Source organism: Nothobranchius furzeri, chromosome 4 (assembly GCF_043380555.1).
Source record: "Nothobranchius furzeri strain GRZ-AD chromosome 4, NfurGRZ-RIMD1, whole genome shotgun sequence".
Lineage (NCBI taxonomy): Eukaryota > Metazoa > Chordata > Actinopteri > Cyprinodontiformes > Nothobranchiidae > Nothobranchius > Nothobranchius furzeri.
This window is the reverse complement of record NC_091744.1, coordinates 56,247,809-56,269,657: the sequence shown is the minus strand read 5'-3', so window position 1 is coordinate 56,269,657 and position 21,849 is coordinate 56,247,809. Positions and strand designations below refer to the sequence as shown.

Here is a 21,849-nt window from a genome sequence, read left to right as displayed (position 1 = left end):
CAGTCTTCCTCCTGAAATGAGACAGGGTGGTGATGCTGGTCCGTTAGATTCAAGAAATAAAAGTAGAAAACTGGAAATAAATGTCCCTGACAATCAGGAACTAAACTGTGATGTCATAGAAACCATCAGCTCAGGAGAAGGAGAAAGAAACGAAGAGAAGCAGATGAGTCCAAACACATCCCAGAGTCAGAAACGTCTTCCTGGAGACTCCTCAGAGCTGAATCCAGCTTTAGCTGCAGACTTGTTCAGTCAACACACATCCTCAGAGAGCAGACCAGACCAGGAAGCTAATCTAACCTTTGACCCCCAGAGACCAATCCTTGCTGATCCACAGGAACAGATTTTAACCAGTGAAACCAGTGAGATGCTGGAGAAGCAAGCAGGTGAGGAGAAAGAACATCGGCCCAAAATCGACTCCAATTTAAAGGGAGACGCACGTTCACAAGAGTCGGATGAAGAGTTTTCTCATTGGGAAAAGGACAGAATAATTCTGACATCTGAAGCATTTCAGGTGGAAACTAGGATCACAGAGATGTTGATCTCAAGCGAAGGTGGAGAGGATGAAGTTCCATCTGTGGAAGTGGTGAGCAACCAGAAGAGCCCTGCTGAGAGGTTTACAGATGGGTTCAGAGACAAACACATTCTGGGAAAGACGGAGCATCCCAACATGGAAGCTGCCGTCCCAAAACAGGACGAGGGTTTGTTTTTGGGCGACAATAGTGAGACGAAAAAGGAAGGAGAAAAAAAAGAAGTTGTGACTGAAAATAAGCAAATGGTGAACGAAGAAGGAAATGAGCTGCAAGCTCTGGCAGAAGAGACAGAAACCACCGATGGAAATAAAGAACAGCCAGAGACTTTCATAGAGGAGGGGAAGGAGGAGGAGTCGGGGGTGACAGGAGACGATGAGGAGGAAGATGTAGGAGATTTAGCTGGAAAAGGAGCTGATTCAGAGCATGGTGACGAGATGAAGGCAGAGAAAACCGATGGAGTAAAAGTCGAAGATGAATCAGAGATGGCGATGTTGCAGGTCAGTACTGGCGAGAAAACATGCCTAAATTATGAAGGCGTGAAGCAGGAAAATCAGCCAGAAATGACGTCCGTGGCAGCAGAAGACAGAGAAGGTGATTCTGATCAGAGGTCAGATGTTCCAAAACACAGAGCTGGAGATGGTTTATCTGCTCTGATGAGCAATGATCTGCAGGTTGAAAACACAAGCGAGGGGGGACACGCCCCTCTCCTCCAGGAGGAAAGCTTTCAAAGTGATAGAAGAGTCACACACGACCGATCCAACAACTCCTCTGCCTCAGCGTCACCGGCTGAACCTGAAGGTGACCAGACAAATCAGGGTTCTTCAGCAGAGTCGGACTCAGACGACGAAGTGGAGCTCTACATGCACTGTCTGAGGGCAGCTGGTGCTCCGGCGCAGGGTTTCTCCGGGAGCAGATGGCCCTCAGCGAGCAGAGGCAAAGGGCCACCAACACTGATGCCGTCCATCAATGAGTCTGTGGATGAAGAGGGGAGCGTTCCTCTGGAGGTTCCCAACAAGCAGAATGCAGCTTCTGCGAGGGAACAGGAAGCCATCAGTCTAGGGACGTGGAAAAGCACTTTCTCCTTCTGCTGCATCTCCAAAGCCCTCTTATGCAGCGCCCTGCTGGTGGTGTTTCTGGCCGTGGCATACCATCATGACTTCCTCGCCTGCTTCGGGCTCTATTTGATGTCTGTCATTTGGCTCTGCTGTCAAAAAGACAGACCACCTGCCAAAAACAAAAACAACAACAACAACAAAGACGGCTGAACTGAGGACTCTACCAGCGGAGCGCCTGGGCATTATCTTTTGTAAGACACATCTAAACACATGCATGTTCCCTGTGAAGGGGGAGGGGCTTACTTTGTGATGCTAAGAGTGTAAACGTGTTTTATTTCTGACATGAAATACATTATCAAGTGTTTTTATATTAATGCAATGAAGTAACTTTAATACTGGCAAGTTTTTAATGTTTCTCACAATTGCACTGTTTAAATCAAGGATGTCCAAACTGTGGCTTGTGGGCCACTAGTGACCCTCAGGGTGAGTTTACATGGTCCTCACCTGTAGATCCAGAAGGGTTGCATGTTGTCCGGATTTCTCCAGGCAGATAGATGCTGTTTTAAGTTTTATATTAAGACTTTTACTAATGTGAGCCTTATCATTTTAATCCCTCACTGACTTTACCAAAAGCACCAAAACCTAACAAAGGCTTGTCTTCGGCTTTCAGACTTCACTTCTGATTGCTTTACAGCTGGACAGGACACGGGGGGAAAAAAAAGATAAAAATTATGATTAAAATGTATTTTCTCAGAAAAAATAATTTTTTAAAACTATAGGCTAGTGTTTATCATTATATTTCTCCTGGTAACTGTAGTCTTTGCCGTCGTCGTCGTCTTCCTCCGCTTATCGGGGTCGGGGTCGCGGGGGCAGCATCCCAACTAGGGAGCTCCAGACCGTCCTCTCCCCAGCCACCAACACCAGTTCCTCCGGCAGGACCCCAAGGCGTTCCCGGACCAGATTGGAGATGTAACCTCTCCAACGTGTCCTGGGTCGACCCGGGGGCCTCCTGCCGGCAGGACATGCCCGAAACACCTCCCCGGGGAGGCGTCTAGGAGGCATCCTGACCAGATGCCCAAACCACCTCAACTGACTCCTTTCGATCTGGAGGAGCAGCGGTTCTACTCCGAGTCCCTCCCGAATGTCCGAGCTCCTCACCCTATCTCTAAGGCTGAGCCCGGCCACCCTACGGAGGAAACTCATTTCGGCCGCTTGTATCCACGATCTCGTTCTTTCGGTCATTACCCAAAGCTCATGACCATAGGTGAGGATTGGGACGTAGATCGACCGGTAAATCGAGAGCCTGGCTTTCTGGCTCAGCTCCCTCTTCACCACGACAGATCGGCTCAGCGTCCGCATCACTGCAGAAGCCGAACCAATCCGCCTGTCGATCTCCCGATCCCTCCTACCCTCACTCGTGAACAAGACCCCAAGATACTTAAACTCCTTCCACTTGAGGTAGGACCTCTCCCGACCCGGAGTTGGCAAGCCACCCTTTTCCGGTTGAGAACCATGGTCTCAGATTTGGAGGTGCTGATCCTCATCCCAGCCGTTTCCCACTTGGCCGCGAACCTACCCAGCAAGAGCTGAAGGTCAGAGCTGGATGAAGCTAGGAGGACCACATCATCCGCAAAAAGCAGAGACGAGATTCTCCTGCCACCAAACTCGACACACTCCACACCACGGCTGTGCCTAGAAATTCTGTCCATAAAGGTCATGAACAGAACCGGTGACAAAGGGCAGCCCTGGCGGAGTCCAACCTTCACCAGGAACAGGTCCGACTTACTACCGGCTATGTGGACCAAACTCACGCTCCTCTGGTAAAGGGACTGAATGGTCCTTAACAGAAAGCCACCCACCCCATACTCCTGGAGCGTCCCCAACAGGGTGCCCCTGGGGACACGGTCATAAGCCTTCTCCAAATCCACAAAACACATGTGGATTGGTTGGACAAACTCCCACGCCCCCTCCATCACCCTTGCAAGGGTATAGAGCTGGTCCACAGTTCCACGGTAGTCTTTGCATCAAACCTAATATCATTATACTCTGTAGCAATACAATTGTGATAAATTAGGAGTCATAATACATTAAGAGCAGCCAAAAATAAACAACACAGCAGCTGTGAGATATTCTGGGGTGAAGAATACTTTCAAACTGTCAGAAGGACTTTAAAAGAATTTATGACTGCATGCTTAACATTGGGTTACCTCCAGCAATAGCTGTCCCTGCCTTGGATGAAATAAAATAAAATAAAAATTGTATCTAAAAAAATTAATCATTTTGGCCTTGAAATATGTTCTTGTTCATGTATGGTCAAATACATACATAATAAAAAAAAAATAATACAAACATTACATTTACAGAGGAACAACCCCCTCACACCACTGGGTGGCGCTGTACGCAGCCTATAGCCTGCACTACTGAGTGAGTTTCATGTAAAACTTTTACTGTGGATTTGAGTTTAGTAGAGGACGTATTCGTCAGTTTTTCTGAGTGCAAAATGTTTCGTGTGTTCCAAATCAAACCTAAAATTTTTAAAAATAAACACAAGCATTAAGACCGAAAAAAATAAACACAATCTAGATGTAAACCTATAGTTTGAATTTATTTCTAAGTTCATGTGTGTTTCTAATAAACCAAATATCCCATTTTGCATTGAGTTCAGTTATAAAAAGACAAAATAAAACAATAAATTATTAACTTTTTATTCAAAGTTACGTTATTATTGTGAACTGTTAAAAAATTACAAATTAGCCTCACGGCACTATGGAACTTGAGCGCCCATCTCGCTCTCTGATTGGACGACATACTGTCGCTTCTTAAGCATGTGTGTCAACGCCAGCCAATCAGCTCGCCTTTTATTGGCCAGTGCACCGGTTCGCCGGTCGGGTTGGTCGGGTTACACTTGGGGGGGTAAGGAAAGCTTCTGGCAGAGGCAGCGTTCGGAGCTATGAACCCCAGGGATAATGTCGAGACGGGAGAGACGGAAAACCAACCGGAGGCGTTCTGCGTGCCGATTCCCAACGAAGAACCCAGCAAGAAGGAGCAGGAAAAGCTGTCGGGGCTCGTCAAAAACGTCCACAGGAAACTGCGTAGGAAATACAGAGAAGGTAAGACGACAGCCTCTTGGTCCTGCAGCTTGGTGACTAATGTCAGCCAAAACTAGTGAGTCCTGAGGTCCTAGCGCGTCTCCGTGGTTAATGTTAAAGTTTCTGTGTAGCTTCTGCTAGCTGGTTGCTGCTGTTAGCTCCCCCGCCGACATAAAAAAAGGAAAACAACAAGGCCTTTAAAGCACCGGAAGATTACTGGGTAAAGACTTGCCGTTTGTTAAATCTGTTTCATTTTTATTTTCCAGGTCCACCCAACACACACTTTAGTTCAGGAGGAACACAAAAACAATATTATGTTGCCCATGAAAGGTAACAGGAGACCAGGGCAGTTGTTTTTTTGTTTTTCTACCAAATAATCCATCAGAGCTACAAAAATCTGTCTCTGGCATCTGATCATGCTCGTTCATGTTAAACTGCACTGCTAGCTTTGGATTTATAATTGATATTTGTTTATTTATTACCATAAATGTGATTTAAAGTCTAGGCAAATTTGGGTAATTCAAAGTTTTGAGGAAATGCATAATTTTATGTGACTGGTCAAGTAGAAGATCACGTTTTTTTTTTACTAAAATCTGAATCTTACAAAACATTATTTTTTTAATGCTATGAAATATAAAATGGTGCGTTCACGGACCAGAGATATTAAGCAGGTTTTTGAGATCTAGATTGTCTGATCGCAGGTGAAGCTAGTTATGTTCAACACTAACTTATAAATCTTTTATTAAAATAGATTTCTCTATTGACCTGCATTCATTTTTTCTTTGTTCAGCCAAGTCTCTTCCCTTTCCGGTTGGCTCATGGGTCCCCGGAAGAATGAAAAACAACTAACCAATGGGGCTATAAAAGCTATTTTCTAATCCGCTTTGCCTTACTCCCTTAATCGCACATATGTTGTCCTACAATGTAAAAAAGGAATTTTGTGTTTTTCAACTGTCTGTCACGTACTTCGAGATTTGTTTGTAAAAATCTGTTAAATTTCATAGTTAAAAAGACTCCTTAGAATGTCTTCTCATCCAGCGTAGCAGCTCCTGACCACATGACCAGACTTAAGGTGGGTTTCTCCATGTTTAATGCTCCTTCTGTCATCCTGGAACAAGGATTCGAAGCTTGCTAAACTCACTCCCCTTTTTTCTTCTCCTGTTCTCCCAGTTTGTTTTGATGACGTCAGTTTGGTGAGAACATTTGCAGTCCGTTACTTCTTTTCACACAACACCTAAAATAACTGGCCGCCTGTCGAAAATAATCAAAATGTCTTTAAAAGTCACGGACATCAAACGGGATCAGAAAGTAACTTTTATCCCTCATAGACTCCCATTCATTTTTCTTTTTTGGCAGGTGGGGGCCCATGGTCTGGAAGTAGATGGCTTAGGCGTGAGCTACCACTTCCTTCCACTGGACGTGAAAGCGGCACGTAACATAATAGTATTATTTTTCCCACAAGCTCATTCCCGACCGGGAGCGTTTCTCATGTGAAACGGCAGCAAAAGCGTTCCACACCGTTGCTCCTGCAAGTCACAAATTCACGGGAGATTTGCAACACCACACATGATTTCAGCAGTCTACACAGTAACAAGCAAGGAGAAAGAGAAAGCTGCATGTGTCCAAAAAGGTCTGTGGTTTATTTACTGTTCTGTTTACATCGGCTACGGGGCTCTCGCAGGAAATGACGTACTGCACGTGACTTATTTTGAAACTTTTCCGATGTTTACGCTGATTTTGTGTTTGACTTCCTGTCTGACCCAATCTGAACTGTGGAGTTTGACATGTTTTGGAAGCGAATCACTTAAAAAATAGACTCAAAACGTAATGATGGTGTTCCATCGCATCTGGGAGGCAATCTAAAGCTCACACTTGGCTGCAGTTGGACAGGAACCCATCCAGTATGGTGGCGGCTAATTGCCTCGTTGTATATTTCGCGGCCGTTTTGCGTCGCTTTCATGTCTAGTGGCAAGAAGGGGTTAGGCTCCCCATGACACTGGATGTCTTGGAAGTGTCTGACCTAAGTTTTCTATTTAAATGCGGTGTTAAAAGTTGAAGATATCATCTGGCTTTTGGTAGCACGATATGTTGTATCGCCAAATTCTTGCCGACACAAGTACTATATAAATATACTTATTAGCTCCAATTGTTTTCATGTGCAGCTTACAGATTACATAATTAGGAAATGAATATCCTCAAAGGTAAAAATGCACAAGACAACGAAAGGTCTGAGCTTCTGGAGTGTAAACATTTTAAACAGAGTGTTTGCAGAAGTTTCGTGTGTTTTTCAGCCATCCAGAAATGGGGAAGTTTGGAAAAACCCTCTTACAACACATCAGTGCAATGTGCCGGAGAGCTCTACGGTTTTCATGATTTTGTTTTAAATGATTGTTTTACAGCTCTGATGCCCGTTTTCCCTCTTTGTTGTAGCTCAGAGTTGAAAACCTCATGTTTGCTGTATTTCTCCACTACTGCCTCCCCAACACTTTGTGGTGTTATCTCACCAGTGCTCCGTTTTGTTTTGTTTTCTGAAGAAACACACTCCGTCCTCCTGGGGAGTGTGTGGGTGGGAAACAGAAAAGGCATAATGAAGTTGCAGCTGGAGATGTACTTATTTACAGTCATTTTGCAAATCCAGAACAAAAGCAGTTTGTTGTCTGCACAGGATTTCTCCCAGTATTCCACTTTGAATTTCATCACAACAACTTGGTCATCTTCTTGAGTTTTTCTGTTTCTGAAACGTTTCGCTTGAGTCAAATCTCACAGCAGACATCTGCAGAAAAGTTGGAAACGGATGGAAATGTTGGGTTAGCGTTGTGCTAAAATGAGCTTCAGAAAAGAACTGGCTGTTTTGGAGACAGGAAAAGCTTAAAGAAGCTAGCAGACCCCATGATTGGTTAATAAGTAAAGCATGATCCGGCAGGCTTGGCATTGAGTCATAGTGGTCATGCTTCCCCAGAGCTGCTGTTTACCATTTGTTGTCCTTTTCTGTAAATCGGATCGTTTTCCTCCCTTCTGGTCATGAGGTTTCTCCCCAATCACCGTGTTTGCTTTTGCCGCAGGCTGCCAGCTCTTCAGCAGCTGTTTGCTGCGCTAATAGGAAGTTTTGTTTTCAGTAACATTACAGTACAGTTTTTGGTGGTGGATACATTTTTTTTTCACGAGGAACAGAGCTGCCTCTGTGCTGGTAGAGCGGGTGAATGTGTGGAGGGTGTTGAGGTGCCTGCAGTGGTGTAAATATTTTCAGAAGGCTTTTTAAAAAGAAATGCAGTCACTGAAAGCAAAAGTGGATAAACAAAGCTGGCAAGTAAGTTTTGAGACGGTTTATGTGAGAGACGAGAAGGAGTCGGGGATAACTCGCGGTGTCGATGTTTTGCTTTTTGTTCTGCCCTGATCCGATGCTCTTTCCTCTCAGTGGGTGACTTTGAGAAGATCTGGCGTGAGCACTGTGAGGATGAGCAGACGCTCAGCGAGTACGCCCTCGCCATGAAGAATCTCGCCGACAGCCATTGGACCAAAAACTGCGAAGGAGAAGGGCGGATAGAATGGTGTCGAAGGTGAGACTTGTCCTCCAAGTTTTCATTTTAGTTTGGCAAACCTGGTAGAAGCATCTTAACGGTTTCTTGTTTGAACTCGTGCAGTGTCTGTCAAGAGTATTTCTTGGATGGTGGGATGAAAAGAATGTTAGAAAAGGATGAGAAAGGTGCCGCATTAGCCATGGGTCTGACTCCAACGTCTACACAAGTGCTCAGCACCAACCCCAGGTAGGCTCGGGTAGGGATGCACCGATATGATACTGGTATTGGTATCGGCACCGACACCAATACCAGTATCGATATTGGTAAAAGTCAACTGATACCAGGAACCGATACCAATGCAGTTGCTTGAAAATGGCTTCACTGTAACCTGTCATTTCTGTTCACCTAATATTTTAGTTTTGTGATGATTTCTATTCATATATTTTACTTTTTATCTACCTCACGGTCTTTTCCTGTTGAAAGCAGAGAAGAAAATAAAATCTGTATTCCAAATCATTGCATTTTTTGGTGTGGTAGAAGTATCGGTATTGGTAATCGGTATCGGCGAGTACTCTGATCCAAGTATCGGTATAGTATCGGTTTGGAAAAAAGTGGTATCGTTGCATCCCTAGGCTCAGGCAGAACCTTCCAAAAATACAAATAATGTTTTTGAAAAATGTAATATGACTTTTTTTGCATTATAAGTGAACAGTTCCCTCCAGATTTGTTAACAGAAGTCCTCTGGCCCAGGAATCTAGACGGGCAGTAGCCGAAGGGAAATGATTTTACTCTGCATGTTGGTCTAGCCACGAAAACAGCCTCAGCAGGTCGACCATTAGCCTGAGGAGTTTTGTGTTACGCCAATCACGGCGCTCTATCGGTTTGTTGGGCCAATCACAGAACTCTATTGGTTTGTTGGGCCAATTACTGCTCTCTCAGTTTAGTGGGCCTATCACGGCGCTCCTTCAGTTTGGTGGGCGGGATGACAACTAACTAACATGGCGTTGTCTCGTTTTAAAGAGCTTTGGCATCAACTTTGGACAATTTAGACTTGGGCTTTTAGAGTCAAGAGCAGATAGAGGTACTTGGGTCCTTTATTTGGGAAAAGGATGTATTTGCAACTTTGACAGTGGACGGTGGACTGTCCCGTTGACTGGCATCGGTAGCGGTGAGTACGTCATGTTGTTCATTGTCCAGTAGCATGTGGAGGCCGTTTGAAAGACAACCGTGGATTCCGCCCCACCACTGAGCTCTCTTTATGGGTGGCCAGACTATGTATTCACATAGATAGGATGATTTGCCAGGCTAGAAGTCCTCCACTCTGAAAGCTAAAATGGCAAATTTGGAAAACAAAATGGCATAAAACATTTTTTCCATGCCTCTTAACAACATTCTAACAAAGTATAACTATAAAAATATTGTGGAGATAAAGAAGAAAATAAAGTGGTTGGTTCTCTCGCATTTTTCTAAAAACCTCTGCCAATGCTGCCTTTTGGCGCAAACACAACTACTGGACCATCTGGTTGTCGGTGTTGCTGCTTCCCTTCCTTACACACTCACATATTTAGCACCAGAACTCCACTTGGAGTCGTATATAAATAAGCGTTTGGATGTAGAAATCATTGACTGGTGTTTAGCGCTATCCCGATTCCTCTGGCAACAGGTGTTTCCTGTTCCAGCAGAAGTATCTCAGGGAAGAAGCCATAGGGGAGGGGTGAGTGTCCGGTGACCACGTTTGTGTTCTAAACTTAGCTTGTTCTGTCATTTCTCTATAACGGCTTTAACCAGAATGTTTATTTTGCACAGAAAATGTTAAAAACAGCTTAAGTTTCTGTGTAGGTGATATGTAAGAAAATACAGATGCACTGAAAATGTGTGGTTTTTGTTATAATACTTATTTAAAAGCGGTGTGTGGATTTTATTATTGAGAGTTTATACGTCAACCTTTTGCTGTATTATTTGTGGTACGATTGAACCTCTGACTGCTAGGTGGCAGCAGTGTTAGCACCTTCATTCTGACGGAACGAGATCTCGCACTAATGCTGGATAGTCGTTGCTCAGTACGCAGCTACATGGGTACGCTCTAGCTTACTTGACAAGTGTAGCAGAAAGTTTGTCTACTACTGAATACAGAACAACGAAGACTGCACTGGGAAAAGTGTCGTACTCCGGTACGTCATGGCAACGAGAACTGCTCTATGGAAACAATGAGCTGAAATCCAAATTTTAGCAGGAATATTGTTTTTGAGAACCATTTATATTCATTTATTTATTTATTTTCCACACACATAAATAACAGTGGTTTGTTCAAGAGCAGAACACTTTATTCTTATTTTTGTGTCTACATTAGAATATAAAGGTTGATGTCAAGGGATGTTTTTTATTTATTTATTTTTTCAAACACGCAGCATGAACACCAGCAGTAAAAGCTAGCACCGGTAGAGAATGGCTCTTAAAGCTTACACAGCGTGTGGTTTAGTGTTGCAACCCGCCCCAGTAGAAGCCTGACCTGCTGGCACTGACCAGGTGTTACTTCAGCTCCGCTCACTGGCTCCGTGTCTCTGCTTCAGTTCTGTCTTTCAGCTCGGGAAGATTCGCCTCCTGGACGTGGGAAGCTGCTTCAACCCGTTCTTGAAGTTTGATGAGTTTCTAACAGTTGGGATTGACATAGTGCCTGCAGTGGAGGTGTGTGCAACCCTTTGCTGCATTCACCGTTTGTTGTTCTGATGTGTTTTGATTGTGTTTCATGAGGTTTTTCTGCCAGGGTGCAAGGTGTTTGCATTACGAAGCACGGCTTTATGAACTAGTTCAACAGAAAGTAGAACAAGCACCCTGCAGCTCATGAAACTCGACGCCTGTCACGGTGATGGTCATTTAAAATCGTGCTTTATGCTGATTTCTTTACTATTTCAGAGTGTGTACAAGTGTGACTTCCTAAACCTCCAGCTCCAGCAGCCTCTCCAGCTGGCGGGCGACGCGGTGGAAGCCTTCCTGCAACAGCTCCACAACCCCATTGACGCTCTGCCGGCCCAGCTGTTCCACGTGGCGGTCTTCTCGCTGCTCCTGTCTTATTTCCCCTCACCATACCAGCGCTGGATCTGCTGCAAAAAGGCCCACGAGCTGCTGGAGCTGCACGGCCTGCTGCTCATCATCACACCCGACTCGTCCCACCAGAACCGCCACGCCCTCATGATGCGCAGCTGGCGAGTGGCGGTGGAGTCGCTCGGCTTCAAGCGCTACAAATACGTCAAATATTCCCACCTGCATCTAATCGCCTTTCGTAAAGTGTCTCTGGCCACCACCAGCGATCTGGTGTCACGCAACTACCCGGAGATGCTTTACATTCCCCAGGACTTCAACTCCAACGAGGAGGAGGATTGTGCCGACATGCCAGCTCAGGCGCGCTCTGAGTTTGAGGACGAGCAGCTGGCCTGGGGCTTCACGGAGCTGCCGGACACGCCGTATGACTCGGATTCAGGCGAGAGCCAGGGCAGCTCCGTCCCTGTCTTCCATGAGCTGGAGGATCTCATCCTGCTTCAGAGCTAAATCAGAACCAACACCCATCCCTGATCTCGTCTCTGCCCGCCCGGCTCTCTCCCTCCTGCTGCCGCGCTGCCAAATGAAAAACCTTCTGCTTTCTTCTCCCGCTCCATTTCTTCTAAAAACGAGCAGTTTGCACAGTGTGAGAGAGAGTTTACAGATTATTTTCTCATATTTACACTCCTTTCAGATCTGACACACACACACACACACACACACACACACACACACACACACACACACACACACACACACACACACACACACACACACACACACACACACACACACACACTAAGATGGATCTATTTTGATAAATAGCTGCGTTTTTTTAAAAGTTGGAAACTGAATGCCCTCAAGATATCTAAACATCTTCAGTTTTTATTGTTTCTCCTCCGCTCAGCTTTTAATTACAACTGAGCTTGTTTACATCCTGTACTCTGTCTCTATTTGAATAAGCTAGCGTCGCAGGCTAAAGCCAAAAACCGCGTGTGAGAAATGTGGTTGCACTGGGGAGGAACGAGCGGCCTGGTACGCTTGCATCTGTCACCGTCATGCAGCTAGCCTCTGGAAACTCTCCATGTGCATTTAGTTTTTCAAGAATTAAAGTAAATTCATCATTTTAATTAAATATATTCTTAATGGAACATCGGTGTTGTCCAGTGTAAAGTGTGGCAATACCATTTTTAACTCCTGAAAGATTTTTGTGTCTTCTACCAGAAATGAGTATTTGTAGCGTTTAGTCAGTCGAATTGTATTTGTGTTAAATGTGAGGAAATGTAAACGTTTACTTGTAGTTTAGTCGGTACGAGTGTAAAGTAGGTATTAAACTCTTTTCCTCCTATTGTCATTAACATGTTGAGCACTTTTGCTAAATTTCTTCACTTTTACGGTTTTTGAGAAGAGAAATTCTAAAAATGTCAAGTTGATAGGATAAAATTGACTTGACTGAAGCAGTATCTTTTAACCGGGGTATTCACCTTTAATGTGAATATAAAGAATCATAAATGATCCGTATTTGAATTCCCATCACGAGTGAGGGCTGTATGGAAGCACACAGCTGCCAGTCGCCCAAAATAAAACCAGACTGAAGTGATGTTAGAATGTGAAAACATTCTGGTTCTAACCAAATAATATTCACATTAGAAAAATATTATGGTACATGTTTATGTATATACATATTTATATTATAAAGACGTGAACATTATATTGTAACAATAAAATTATAAAATCACTAATTATATTTTGTGCGTGTGGCAGCTTTAGGCTTCCGTAGTTGCATGTATTTGCAGGGTTTTGTTCTATTGATGTTCAGAACCAGGATGCAAGGTGAAAAGTTACACACTACCAGGTGCGATGTTGGTGTGTATTGTGAGTATTGTTGGGTTTATGAATGTTTTTTCTACGTCAGTGGCTCTTGAGGATTCATCCCAGTGGATGTTGCTTAAATTTAGCAGTTTTCCCAGTTCAGTGATGAGGTGCCTTGGAAGCTCTTGTTTTGCTTTGTTTTGTTTTTTAATCAGACGTGACACTTCTGTGGCCAAACCGCACACACAACTTCTGGTTCGCGTTTATCATTTTAAGGGAACTGGAAATGTTTCGGTACACTGAAGTGTTTCGTTTCTATTTTCATATCATTTTCACATACGGAGAAGTAAAACCACACATGGTTTGTAGAGTGATGTCTTCCAATTCAGTTATTTCACCCATTTACATAGTCGATCCTGTTTTCAGTACAGCAGAACAACGTGTGCTGTAGAAAGGTTGTGTTTCGCTTTTATTTGTGTGTGTGTGTGTGTGTGTGTGTGTGTGTGTGTGTGTGTGTGTGTGTGTGTGTGTGTGTGTGTGTGTGTGTGTGTGTGTGTGTGTGTATTTTTTTGTGTTTTAGTACAGTTTTATTAAAAATGGTATTATGAGAAGGTTTTAGTGTTTCTGCTATGCTTGACTGGAATTCCAGGGAAGTAACATTACAAGTAACACAGATTTAACATGTTTTGTCAACCCAGAAGAGCCAGTTGAGGTGGCTCGGGCGTCTGGTCAGGACGTCTCCCTGGTGAGGTTTTCCAGGCACGTCCAACCAAGAGGAGACCTAAAGGGAGACCCAGGACACGCTGGAGGGACATTCTCTCACCTAGCCAGGGAATGCCTTGGGGTTTTCCTGGAAGAGCTGGCCCAGGTGGCTGGGTGAGAGGGAAGTCTGGGCCTATTGACTTGAGCTGTTGCCACCACCACCAGACTCTGGATAAGTAGAAGAATGGATGGATGGACCGATTTGACATAATTTAACAGATGTTTGTCCTCTGTAAATAAAATTATTTTAAGATAAATCTAGAATTTTCAGGGTATGTGCTGTTTCCACATTATTCCATTATATATTCAAACCATTATAATGATTCATTCAAAAAAAACATTTATGACTCTGGTCTAATATTTAGTCATTTAAGCATGATATTGTTTAGGATTAAAATCTGAATGAATTGTCACTAAAGTGCAGCAAAATTAGCCCAACAGAAACCATAGATTTTAACTGTAATTAGCAAAAGCTCCTATTTTACTTAGATTTATGGACTGACGTCACTGATGACATGAAAAATAAAACGCGTCTTCTGCCTGCAGGGATTAGAAAAAGGTTTCCGTGTTGTTTGAACAGTTAGAATGAGATTATGTTCTAGTCTTGTGAAATCAAACGTTGAGTTCGACTGTTTAGAACTCGGCACCTTTTAGACCCTCTGCACTTACCGTACTCGAAGCTCCGTCATGGAGGTTGTCATCTGACTGAAGTTTGGAGGAAACAAACTTTTTAAACGAAGATGTTTCTTGGCCCGTTGGCAGCTGGGATGCCGACACGCTGTCTACAACATTAATGGACACATGATGAAAGAAAACAGCGACCGTGAGATGTGCTTCGTTGTGATTTGACGTTTTTGCGTTAGCTAGGCTAGCTTCCTTCTCTTAAGTTTGGGGAGCAGTTTGAGTGCCGTGGGATTTTAGAAGTCGTAGTTGAGTAAAACTCGGCGTTCAGATTTGAAAACGTCAGTGGCTCGTATGAAAATGTGTCGGTTTCTACGTTACTGTGTCAGCCACTGTCTCCACGCGGCGATGACCCGGCTGGAGGAGGTTAACGGGGAGGTGAGCGTGTGGTCGTCGCTGCGGTGGCTCGGCTACCTGGCCGGGCTGAACCTGCTCGTAGCCATCTGCTTGGGTCTGTATGCGCGGTGGGAGGGAACAGCAGAGTCCGCTCTCCTTGTTACATTCATCCTGGCCCTGGTGGTTTTGGGAATAGCCATTGTCCTGTACTATTACTTCAACATGGAAAGGGTCAGCCTCATCCTGCTCCACCTGTGGTACGGCTTCTTGTTGGGTCTGCTCTGTTTTGTCAACCCGGCCGCCTTGGAGGAGGACGTGAAGGAGCGGGCGGCCAACTACCTGTTGCTGGCCAGCCTCGCCCTGAGGACGCTGTGGGCGCTGCTGGAGCGGATGCTGGGGTGCACCCGGTACCGCCCCGCCTTCCTCACCTCGGCGGAGCGCTCGGAGCTGGTGGGCTTCGCCGCAGCCAGCACGGTACTACAGAGCCAGCAGTCCGTCAGCGTGGCGGTGCTGGTTATGGCTCTGGCCGTGGTTATACTCACCCTCAGGATGAAGGTCTTTCTGGCTGTCCTCAGCTTCACCTGCTTCGTAGCCATCACCGGGGGTCCGTTCATCAAGTCTCTGAACATCACCACCAACCCGTTCGCCCTCTCCTGCTTCTTCAGCCAGCTCATCTGCGACCCTCTTATGGATTTTTACTTCAGCGGTCTGTCTGTCACCGAGCGCTGGAAATCCCTGCTGGTGTCCCGGGCTCTGTGGCGTCGGCTGTCCCTGCTGCCTCTGCTGCTGGTCGAGGTGGGCTTCATCATCCAGGCGGCTCGGAGACTCTCGGATTCGGACTCGGGGTACCTGGTGATCCCGGGATTTGTGGTGTGCCTGCTCTTTTGGGCCATTTGCCACATGGTGTTCATTATCACCGTGTGGGGCTTTCACACCAAACTCAGTGACTGCCAGAGGCTGTGCCTGTCCCAGGGACCAGAGGACACCAGCCTGGACAAAGTTATGGCTTCCAAGGGCATGAGACACTTCTGTCTCATCTCTGAGCGCCTAGTGTTCTTTGCTCTGGTGTCATCTGCAGTTGTTGCCGCTCTTTGCTGGCAGGTGAGTCACATTTTAGCAGCTTTCTTGTTCTAGACCAGCGAGCACACCTCAGGTAAAGATGATAAAAAATACAGCTGTTAAAATTTCATTTATCTATACCCTGTGTGATAACAAAACTTAAGAGGACCCTTCTGTCCCGTTACTTCTGGAGTAACAAAATGTCACCCCAACACGGCGGTGGTGGTGTGATGGTCTGAAGCTGCTCCAGGATTTGGACCACTTGCTGTAACTGAGGGAACTGAGACTTTTCTCCACACTTAAAACCCTGATGGAGAATGTCTGACCTTTAACCTTAGGCAGGTTTTCTCTGATTGTTGAAATCTGTTTTCTGATCAGAACAGAAGTAATGGCCTAGGCGTGAATACCATTCACAGGCGCAGCATTGTGAAAATCCTGTAAACAGTTTTTTTATACTTTGCTTTTAATGATTCAGTATTTCTTGTAATTTATCAAAACTGTCTTTATCAGTAGGGTTGGGCATCGATAGGAACCGGGACTAAATGTCAGTTTTTCCCAAAAATTATTTAAAAAAAATTTCATTTAGATTCCCGTGCCGACCGGAAGAGGAACCTGCGGCCGATCTCCGTGGAAAAAAATAAAAATAAATGTGATCTGCAGATTCTGACCGTTTTTTAGAGCTGATCACACCAGCTGTCTGTCTAGGAGCCTATAGGGATAATAAAAAATAAATGAATACAATAATAATTAAATAAAATCTCACAACACGTAAAGTTGTAAGATTTTATTATTTATTTTTTTTATTTAGATCTGTTAGATTGTTACTGACAGCAGCTACATTAAAGTTTCCGTTTCCCTCCTGACTGAATCGCTGCTGCAGCACGTAGGTGTGAACTCATCCTGGACATGATCTTCCTGAGAGGTTTAGCTGACAACCGCTGGGCTTCTCTGGTTGTGCTGAAGACGTTTAGCGTCTCATCCTGGAGGCTTCTTCAGTTCCCACTCTTTGGCTGTGGTCAGAAACAAAAACACTGATTGTGCTTCAAGTCTTTTTGATTCTTTCTTGAAAACATGTTCTTTTGTCTAAATGAAGGTGATGTTATTCATGATGTGACCGGATAAGCATCCTGACACTGTATCCAGGTTGATCATGCTCCCTGGCCACAGGGATGTCCCATTGGGAAGCTGGTTAGCATGCGTGACTCTCGCCCGGGAGTCTGGGGGTCGAATCCCGCCCGAGTCCTCATTGCTCCACCTCGCCGCAGTAGAGTTAAAGTTCATGTTGAAGTTCAGGTCATTTCATCAAGTAGGACCAGTGCTTAGCCGGTTCATTTATAACGCATAATGTTTTTGGATCCTGTCACTTGAAAGAATCAGAATTGATAGGAACCAGAGTCGTTCAAATTCCAATGATGCCCAACCCTAGTTGTCAGCTGGGCCTGAAGAGCTTTAAAAATAGTCTTTTTAAAGCAGAATCATTAAAACTGATCACTTAACTGGCTTTTAAAAAGCAAACGTACAGAATAATGTTTTCTAAAGAAGAAAACGTTCTTTCAGATAAAAATGCTTTATTGGTTTCAGAATGATCATCGTTTGTGTTTACGTTTTTGTCTGTACATCAGTGCTTTTTGCGTAGCCTCTTGAGGACTCTTGTGACTTGCCTCTGCAGGCCTCCAGTAGTCTCTTCATGGGTATGTTTCTGCTCAACCTGTCCCTGGAGTGCCTCTTCCACGGACTCTTCTACGAGCTCGGGAACAGCCTGGGAGGAACCTGTGTGGGCTATGCAGTGGTCATCCCCACCAACTTCTGCAGGTGTTGCTTTAAACAATGCACCTTTAAATAAATGATGTCATGGTTTGGGTTTGACCTAAAGCTGGTATCATTCCTGTCTTCCCTGTTCCAGTCCTGATGGACAGCCCGTGCTGCTGCCTCCGGGCCAGGTGCATGAACTAAACAGACGCTCTACAGGGATGTTGAGCAACATTCAGCGTTTCTTTGCCTGTCACCTGATTGAAAACTTTGGATGTGACTATTCTACAAGCGGGGTGACCCTAGAGACTCTACAGGCCAAGATCAAAGCCTTTTTGGAGCTCCGCACGGCAGATGGGCCTCGCCACGACACATACGTGATCTTCTACAGCGGTCACACACACCGCTCTGGAGAGTGGGCTTTGGCAGGTGGGAACAAGACACTAAAGGGATGTTTGGCACATTTTAAAGCTTGTTTCCTTGGAAAAGTTCTAAACTAATACCATCTTAGCTGTTATAGGTGGATTCCTGAATGGTTGCTGGAGAAAAGATGTTATGCCAGAGTGAAGACCGCAAGTTCATTTCTGCTTTCTTAAAACTGCTCCAATGTCCAGACAGTTCATGTGAATGTGGCTTAGGGTTAGGGTCGTCGGCCCTGTCAGACACACGTCAACCTTAAAGCAGAAATCCGGACTTTCACCACCTAGAGGCAGAAAAATCTACCTTAACTTCTCACTGGCAGCCATTTCCTGATCAGAAAGCCCCTGACTACCAGCGTTTTTCAGCACTTTTACTGTTTTTCGAAAAGTCAGAAGGTTGTGCGGTCTATGATCGGGTAAACACTAAAAGTACCGAAATAAAGAGTAGACTCATTTCCGACGTCAGGAAGAATTCGCGTGTTTCTAGCTTTTTCCGTTCTTTCACAATCCGTTGTCGGAAGTGTGAGCTGCAGAAGCTTTTCTGGTTTGCGCCTTGCTTTAGGCAAAGTGGCGTCCCAAAATGATCTCCCAATTCATGGACAGTCTGCTTCCTGATCACGTGACGCGTAACACACGTCACTTTCCCAGCAGGTCCCTGAGGTCCAGTGATCAAAGCCTACTGGTTGTGCAGCACCAGGCTAAAGACCAAAGGTGACAGATCATTTGCTGCTGTGGCCCCCAGACTCTGGATCTCTCTCCCCCTGAGCCTGAGATCAGTGGACTCAGTGGACTCCTTTAAAAAGCAGCTGAAGACTCACTTGTTCAAGCTGGCTTTTGTATGACCTTCATCACCACTCTCTCTTTATTCTGCTCTCCCCACCTATTCCACCTTCCTCAGGATCCACTGATTTCCCTCTTTCCTATTCACTCTCTCTCTTTCTTTACATTTTTAATCACGATTGTCTATTTTTGCTCATTTTAAACATATTTTTAATCATTTTCTAATTTTTTTTTTTTACATTTAAAATGTTTTGCTTTTGTGAACGCCTCGTGATTTTTATCTTGAGAGGCGCTATAGAAAAGATATTTTCTTCTTCTTCAAGCCCATCGCGTGTCTCCATGATTACAACTGGAAGCAGCGCCTCTATTTAGGACACACATTCCACATCCAAGGAATGTCTTTCAGGAAAGATGTTGACAATTTGGGGAACTACTGCCACCTACAGGCTTGGCATCTGTATAAATGTCATAACGCACTGGAGTTTTTGCTGATAATGAGGTGGTGTGGACCCTTGTTTTTTTTCCGTGTGTGTGTGTGTGTGTGTGTGCGTGTGCGTGTGTGTGTGTGTGTGTGTGTACATGGCCTGAAACTGAACTTGGATCCGCTGCTGTAAACTCTTTATTTTCTCCAAACTGAGGCCATTCAGGGGGTATTTTTAAAGGGCAAGGGTAATTAAAACCTTCGCACAGTTGAAAAAACCTTTTTTTAAGAATGCTGTTTGCTTTCTGTCAGCTGGTTTCTCTTTGTAAATAAAACCCTAACCTCTGATTAATAGTCAGTGATTTTGTGTCCGTTAGGTGGAGATGTGCTTCGCCTGGATCAGCTCTTGGAATGGTGGCGGGAGAAGAACGGTAGTTTCTGTTCCCGTCTCATCTTGGTGCTCGACTGTGACAACTCCTTACCCTGGGTGAGGGAGGTGAGGAGGGTGGAGGGTCCGTACGTTGCTGTGCAGGGAGCGACACTGGCTAGGGGGAGCAGCGTGGCGCTGGAGGACACCCCGCAGCTTGGAGACTTCACCTCTCAGTGGGTGGAGTACAACTGCAACCCCAACAGCACCATCCGGTGGTTGGAGAGGGATAGGGCAGTTTCTGCCACCTATGGGATCGCCAAGCACTGGAGCGACTACACGCTGCATCTGCCAACAGGAAGTGATGTCACCAATCACTGGAGCATGTACTTCCCTCGGATCACCTACCCGGTGGTCCAGCTGGCTGTGTGGTGTGGAGGCTTGAACTTACTGTGGCTCTGCAGCTCTTGTCTGCGCTATCTGAGGAGAGTCAAGCTGAACTGGTTCCCACCGTCCGTACTGGACACAGAGCAGGGCTTCAAACTGGTCCGATCATAGAGATCGGAGCAGAGGCTGCTTCTGGATCAAAGCACAAAACATTTCATTTGCTTAGGCAGCTGCTGGATTTTAAACGTGTCACCAAGCAGCGTCCAGTTGTTACTGAATTAGTTCCTTTTATAAAAGTCTTTTTAACACCAGGTTTTATATTCTTCCTAGTTGATGTGAGATTAAAACCCATCGTCACTCTAGATATGCGGTTTTGCACATTTTTAACTTTATGCTCACTTAGACCTGATTCCAGCTTTAAATATTCACCTGTTGCCTTAAAGTCACCAAATATGAAACCCGCAGCTGTTCTTGTGTCTGAAACCAAAGTGGCTGTAATCAAATGTCTCTTATTTATCTGCTTGTGTGAAGGGATTCCTTTTGTAGCTGATGACGCGCTGAAATGTGCAGCAGTGAAGGTTTTCTAACGTTATTGGGTGGGGGGGTGGAGGTGAGTTTCTCTATGCAATTAAAGAAAAGTGGAAAAGTTTTTGTTTCTTGTATTTTTGAAAACAAACGTGTAAAAATGTTGGTGCCCTTCAGTTAAAGGCAGAAAACCAGAATGGTCACTGAAATAATAGAAATACAGTGAAGATCAGACTTTCAACAGAATCATAAACAAGTAGCTGAAACCAGCCTGAGCAGAGCTTCGCCTGTTGGAGGACACGGTGACCAAGCGTTCTGACAATGGAAGCGTTTTTCAGGAGGTCCTGATCTAAAACACTCAGATTCACAAGTTGATTGTGGTCCTAACACGACATCTGGTCTGGGGGTCCTCTAGATGTTTCCAACAGTCTTGACCTGTAAAACAACCTCTGAACACTCGACCTTGGCCAAAATTGGGACCTGGGGGTTGTCCAGATGCCTCCAAAAGCTCAGGATCATGATCCACCCCTAAACATCTGCCATGGGCTACATAGACCTCCAAAAGCCCAGGATCATGGTTTTGACCTGTAGATCTACCTCTGAACATCCAACCTTGTCCAAAATCGGGACCTGGGGGTCCTCTAGAGGTTCTATAAGTTCTGATGAATTATAACAAAAGTTAGATTTCTGTCAACACCTCAGAGGAAATGGGTCGTCTTCTGATCAGAAACATTAAAATTTTAAATATTTACTCTGTTCTGAATTTCTGTCTGAACTTGAATGTTTGACTTGGATTAAAAACTGTTTCACAGAGAAACAACCAAAGGAAATGTTTGTCACACGTCCAACTCGTTTGCCTCATCAGTGGAATAATTGTTGCTGTAGAGAAAAATAAACCACGACCAACACATCCAACGTTGGTCTTTTTTGAAATTTCACAGATCACAAACTTTTATGGAATCTGCTGTAAATCTAGAATGGTCTAGTCCAGGTTAAGTGTCCTAGTGTTGTAGTTTTGGCACAAGGCCAGTTCCAATGTGGTCTAGGTGCTCACAAAATGCACAAATTTGACTTTTTGAAGTTTTACAAATCAGAAACTAAGTTTTATTGAGTCTGCTATTGGTCTAGAATAATCTAGTCCAGTCTTGAAGACTCTAGGTGTTGTAGTTTTATAATAGGAGTAGATTGTAGATGTGTTCTATTTTGCCTTGGCCCCAGGGGCGGCGTTAGGCCCGGCTACTTGGGCTGAAGCACCGAATGTTTCATGAAAAGCCCCAGATCCAAATCGCAGAAGTAACATGCAGTACCAAAGTCCAACAGAGA

General features: G+C 44.8%; 2 protein-coding genes across 7 annotated transcripts; both read left to right on the top strand.

Moving 5' to 3' along the window:
• Window positions 1-1,701: 1,701 nt before the first annotated feature.
• samtor (S-adenosylmethionine sensor upstream of mTORC1) lies at window positions 1,702-12,033 on the top strand. 6 transcript variants are annotated; one of them, XM_070550288.1, is made up of 6 exons: window positions 4,315-4,695; window positions 6,031-6,102; window positions 8,090-8,231; window positions 8,316-8,438; window positions 10,763-10,877; window positions 11,106-12,033. In XM_070550288.1, exons 1-6 carry the CDS (start codon window positions 4,536-4,538, stop codon window positions 11,736-11,738), a joined length of 1,245 nt encoding a protein of 414 aa, XP_070406389.1. In that variant the 5' UTR covers window positions 4,315-4,535; the 3' UTR covers window positions 11,739-12,033. The 6 variants fall into 6 exon arrangements, with proteins under 6 accessions (XP_070406390.1, XP_070406389.1, XP_015819399.1 ...); XM_070550289.1 differs by lacking the exons at window positions 4,315-4,695; window positions 6,031-6,102 and adding an exon at window positions 1,702-1,836; XM_015963913.3 differs by lacking the exon at window positions 6,031-6,102.
• A 2,521-nt stretch (window positions 12,034-14,554) lies between these two features.
• Window positions 14,555-20,650, top strand: LOC107388403 (transmembrane protein 168). The gene is made up of 4 exons (XM_015963912.3): window positions 14,555-15,920; window positions 17,548-17,690; window positions 17,782-18,056; window positions 19,625-20,650. The coding sequence occupies exons 1-4, from the start codon at window positions 14,778-14,780 to the stop codon at window positions 20,170-20,172; spliced, it is 2,109 nt and encodes a 702-aa protein (XP_015819398.1). The 5' UTR covers window positions 14,555-14,777; the 3' UTR covers window positions 20,173-20,650.
• Window positions 20,651-21,849: the final 1,199 nt, after the last annotated feature.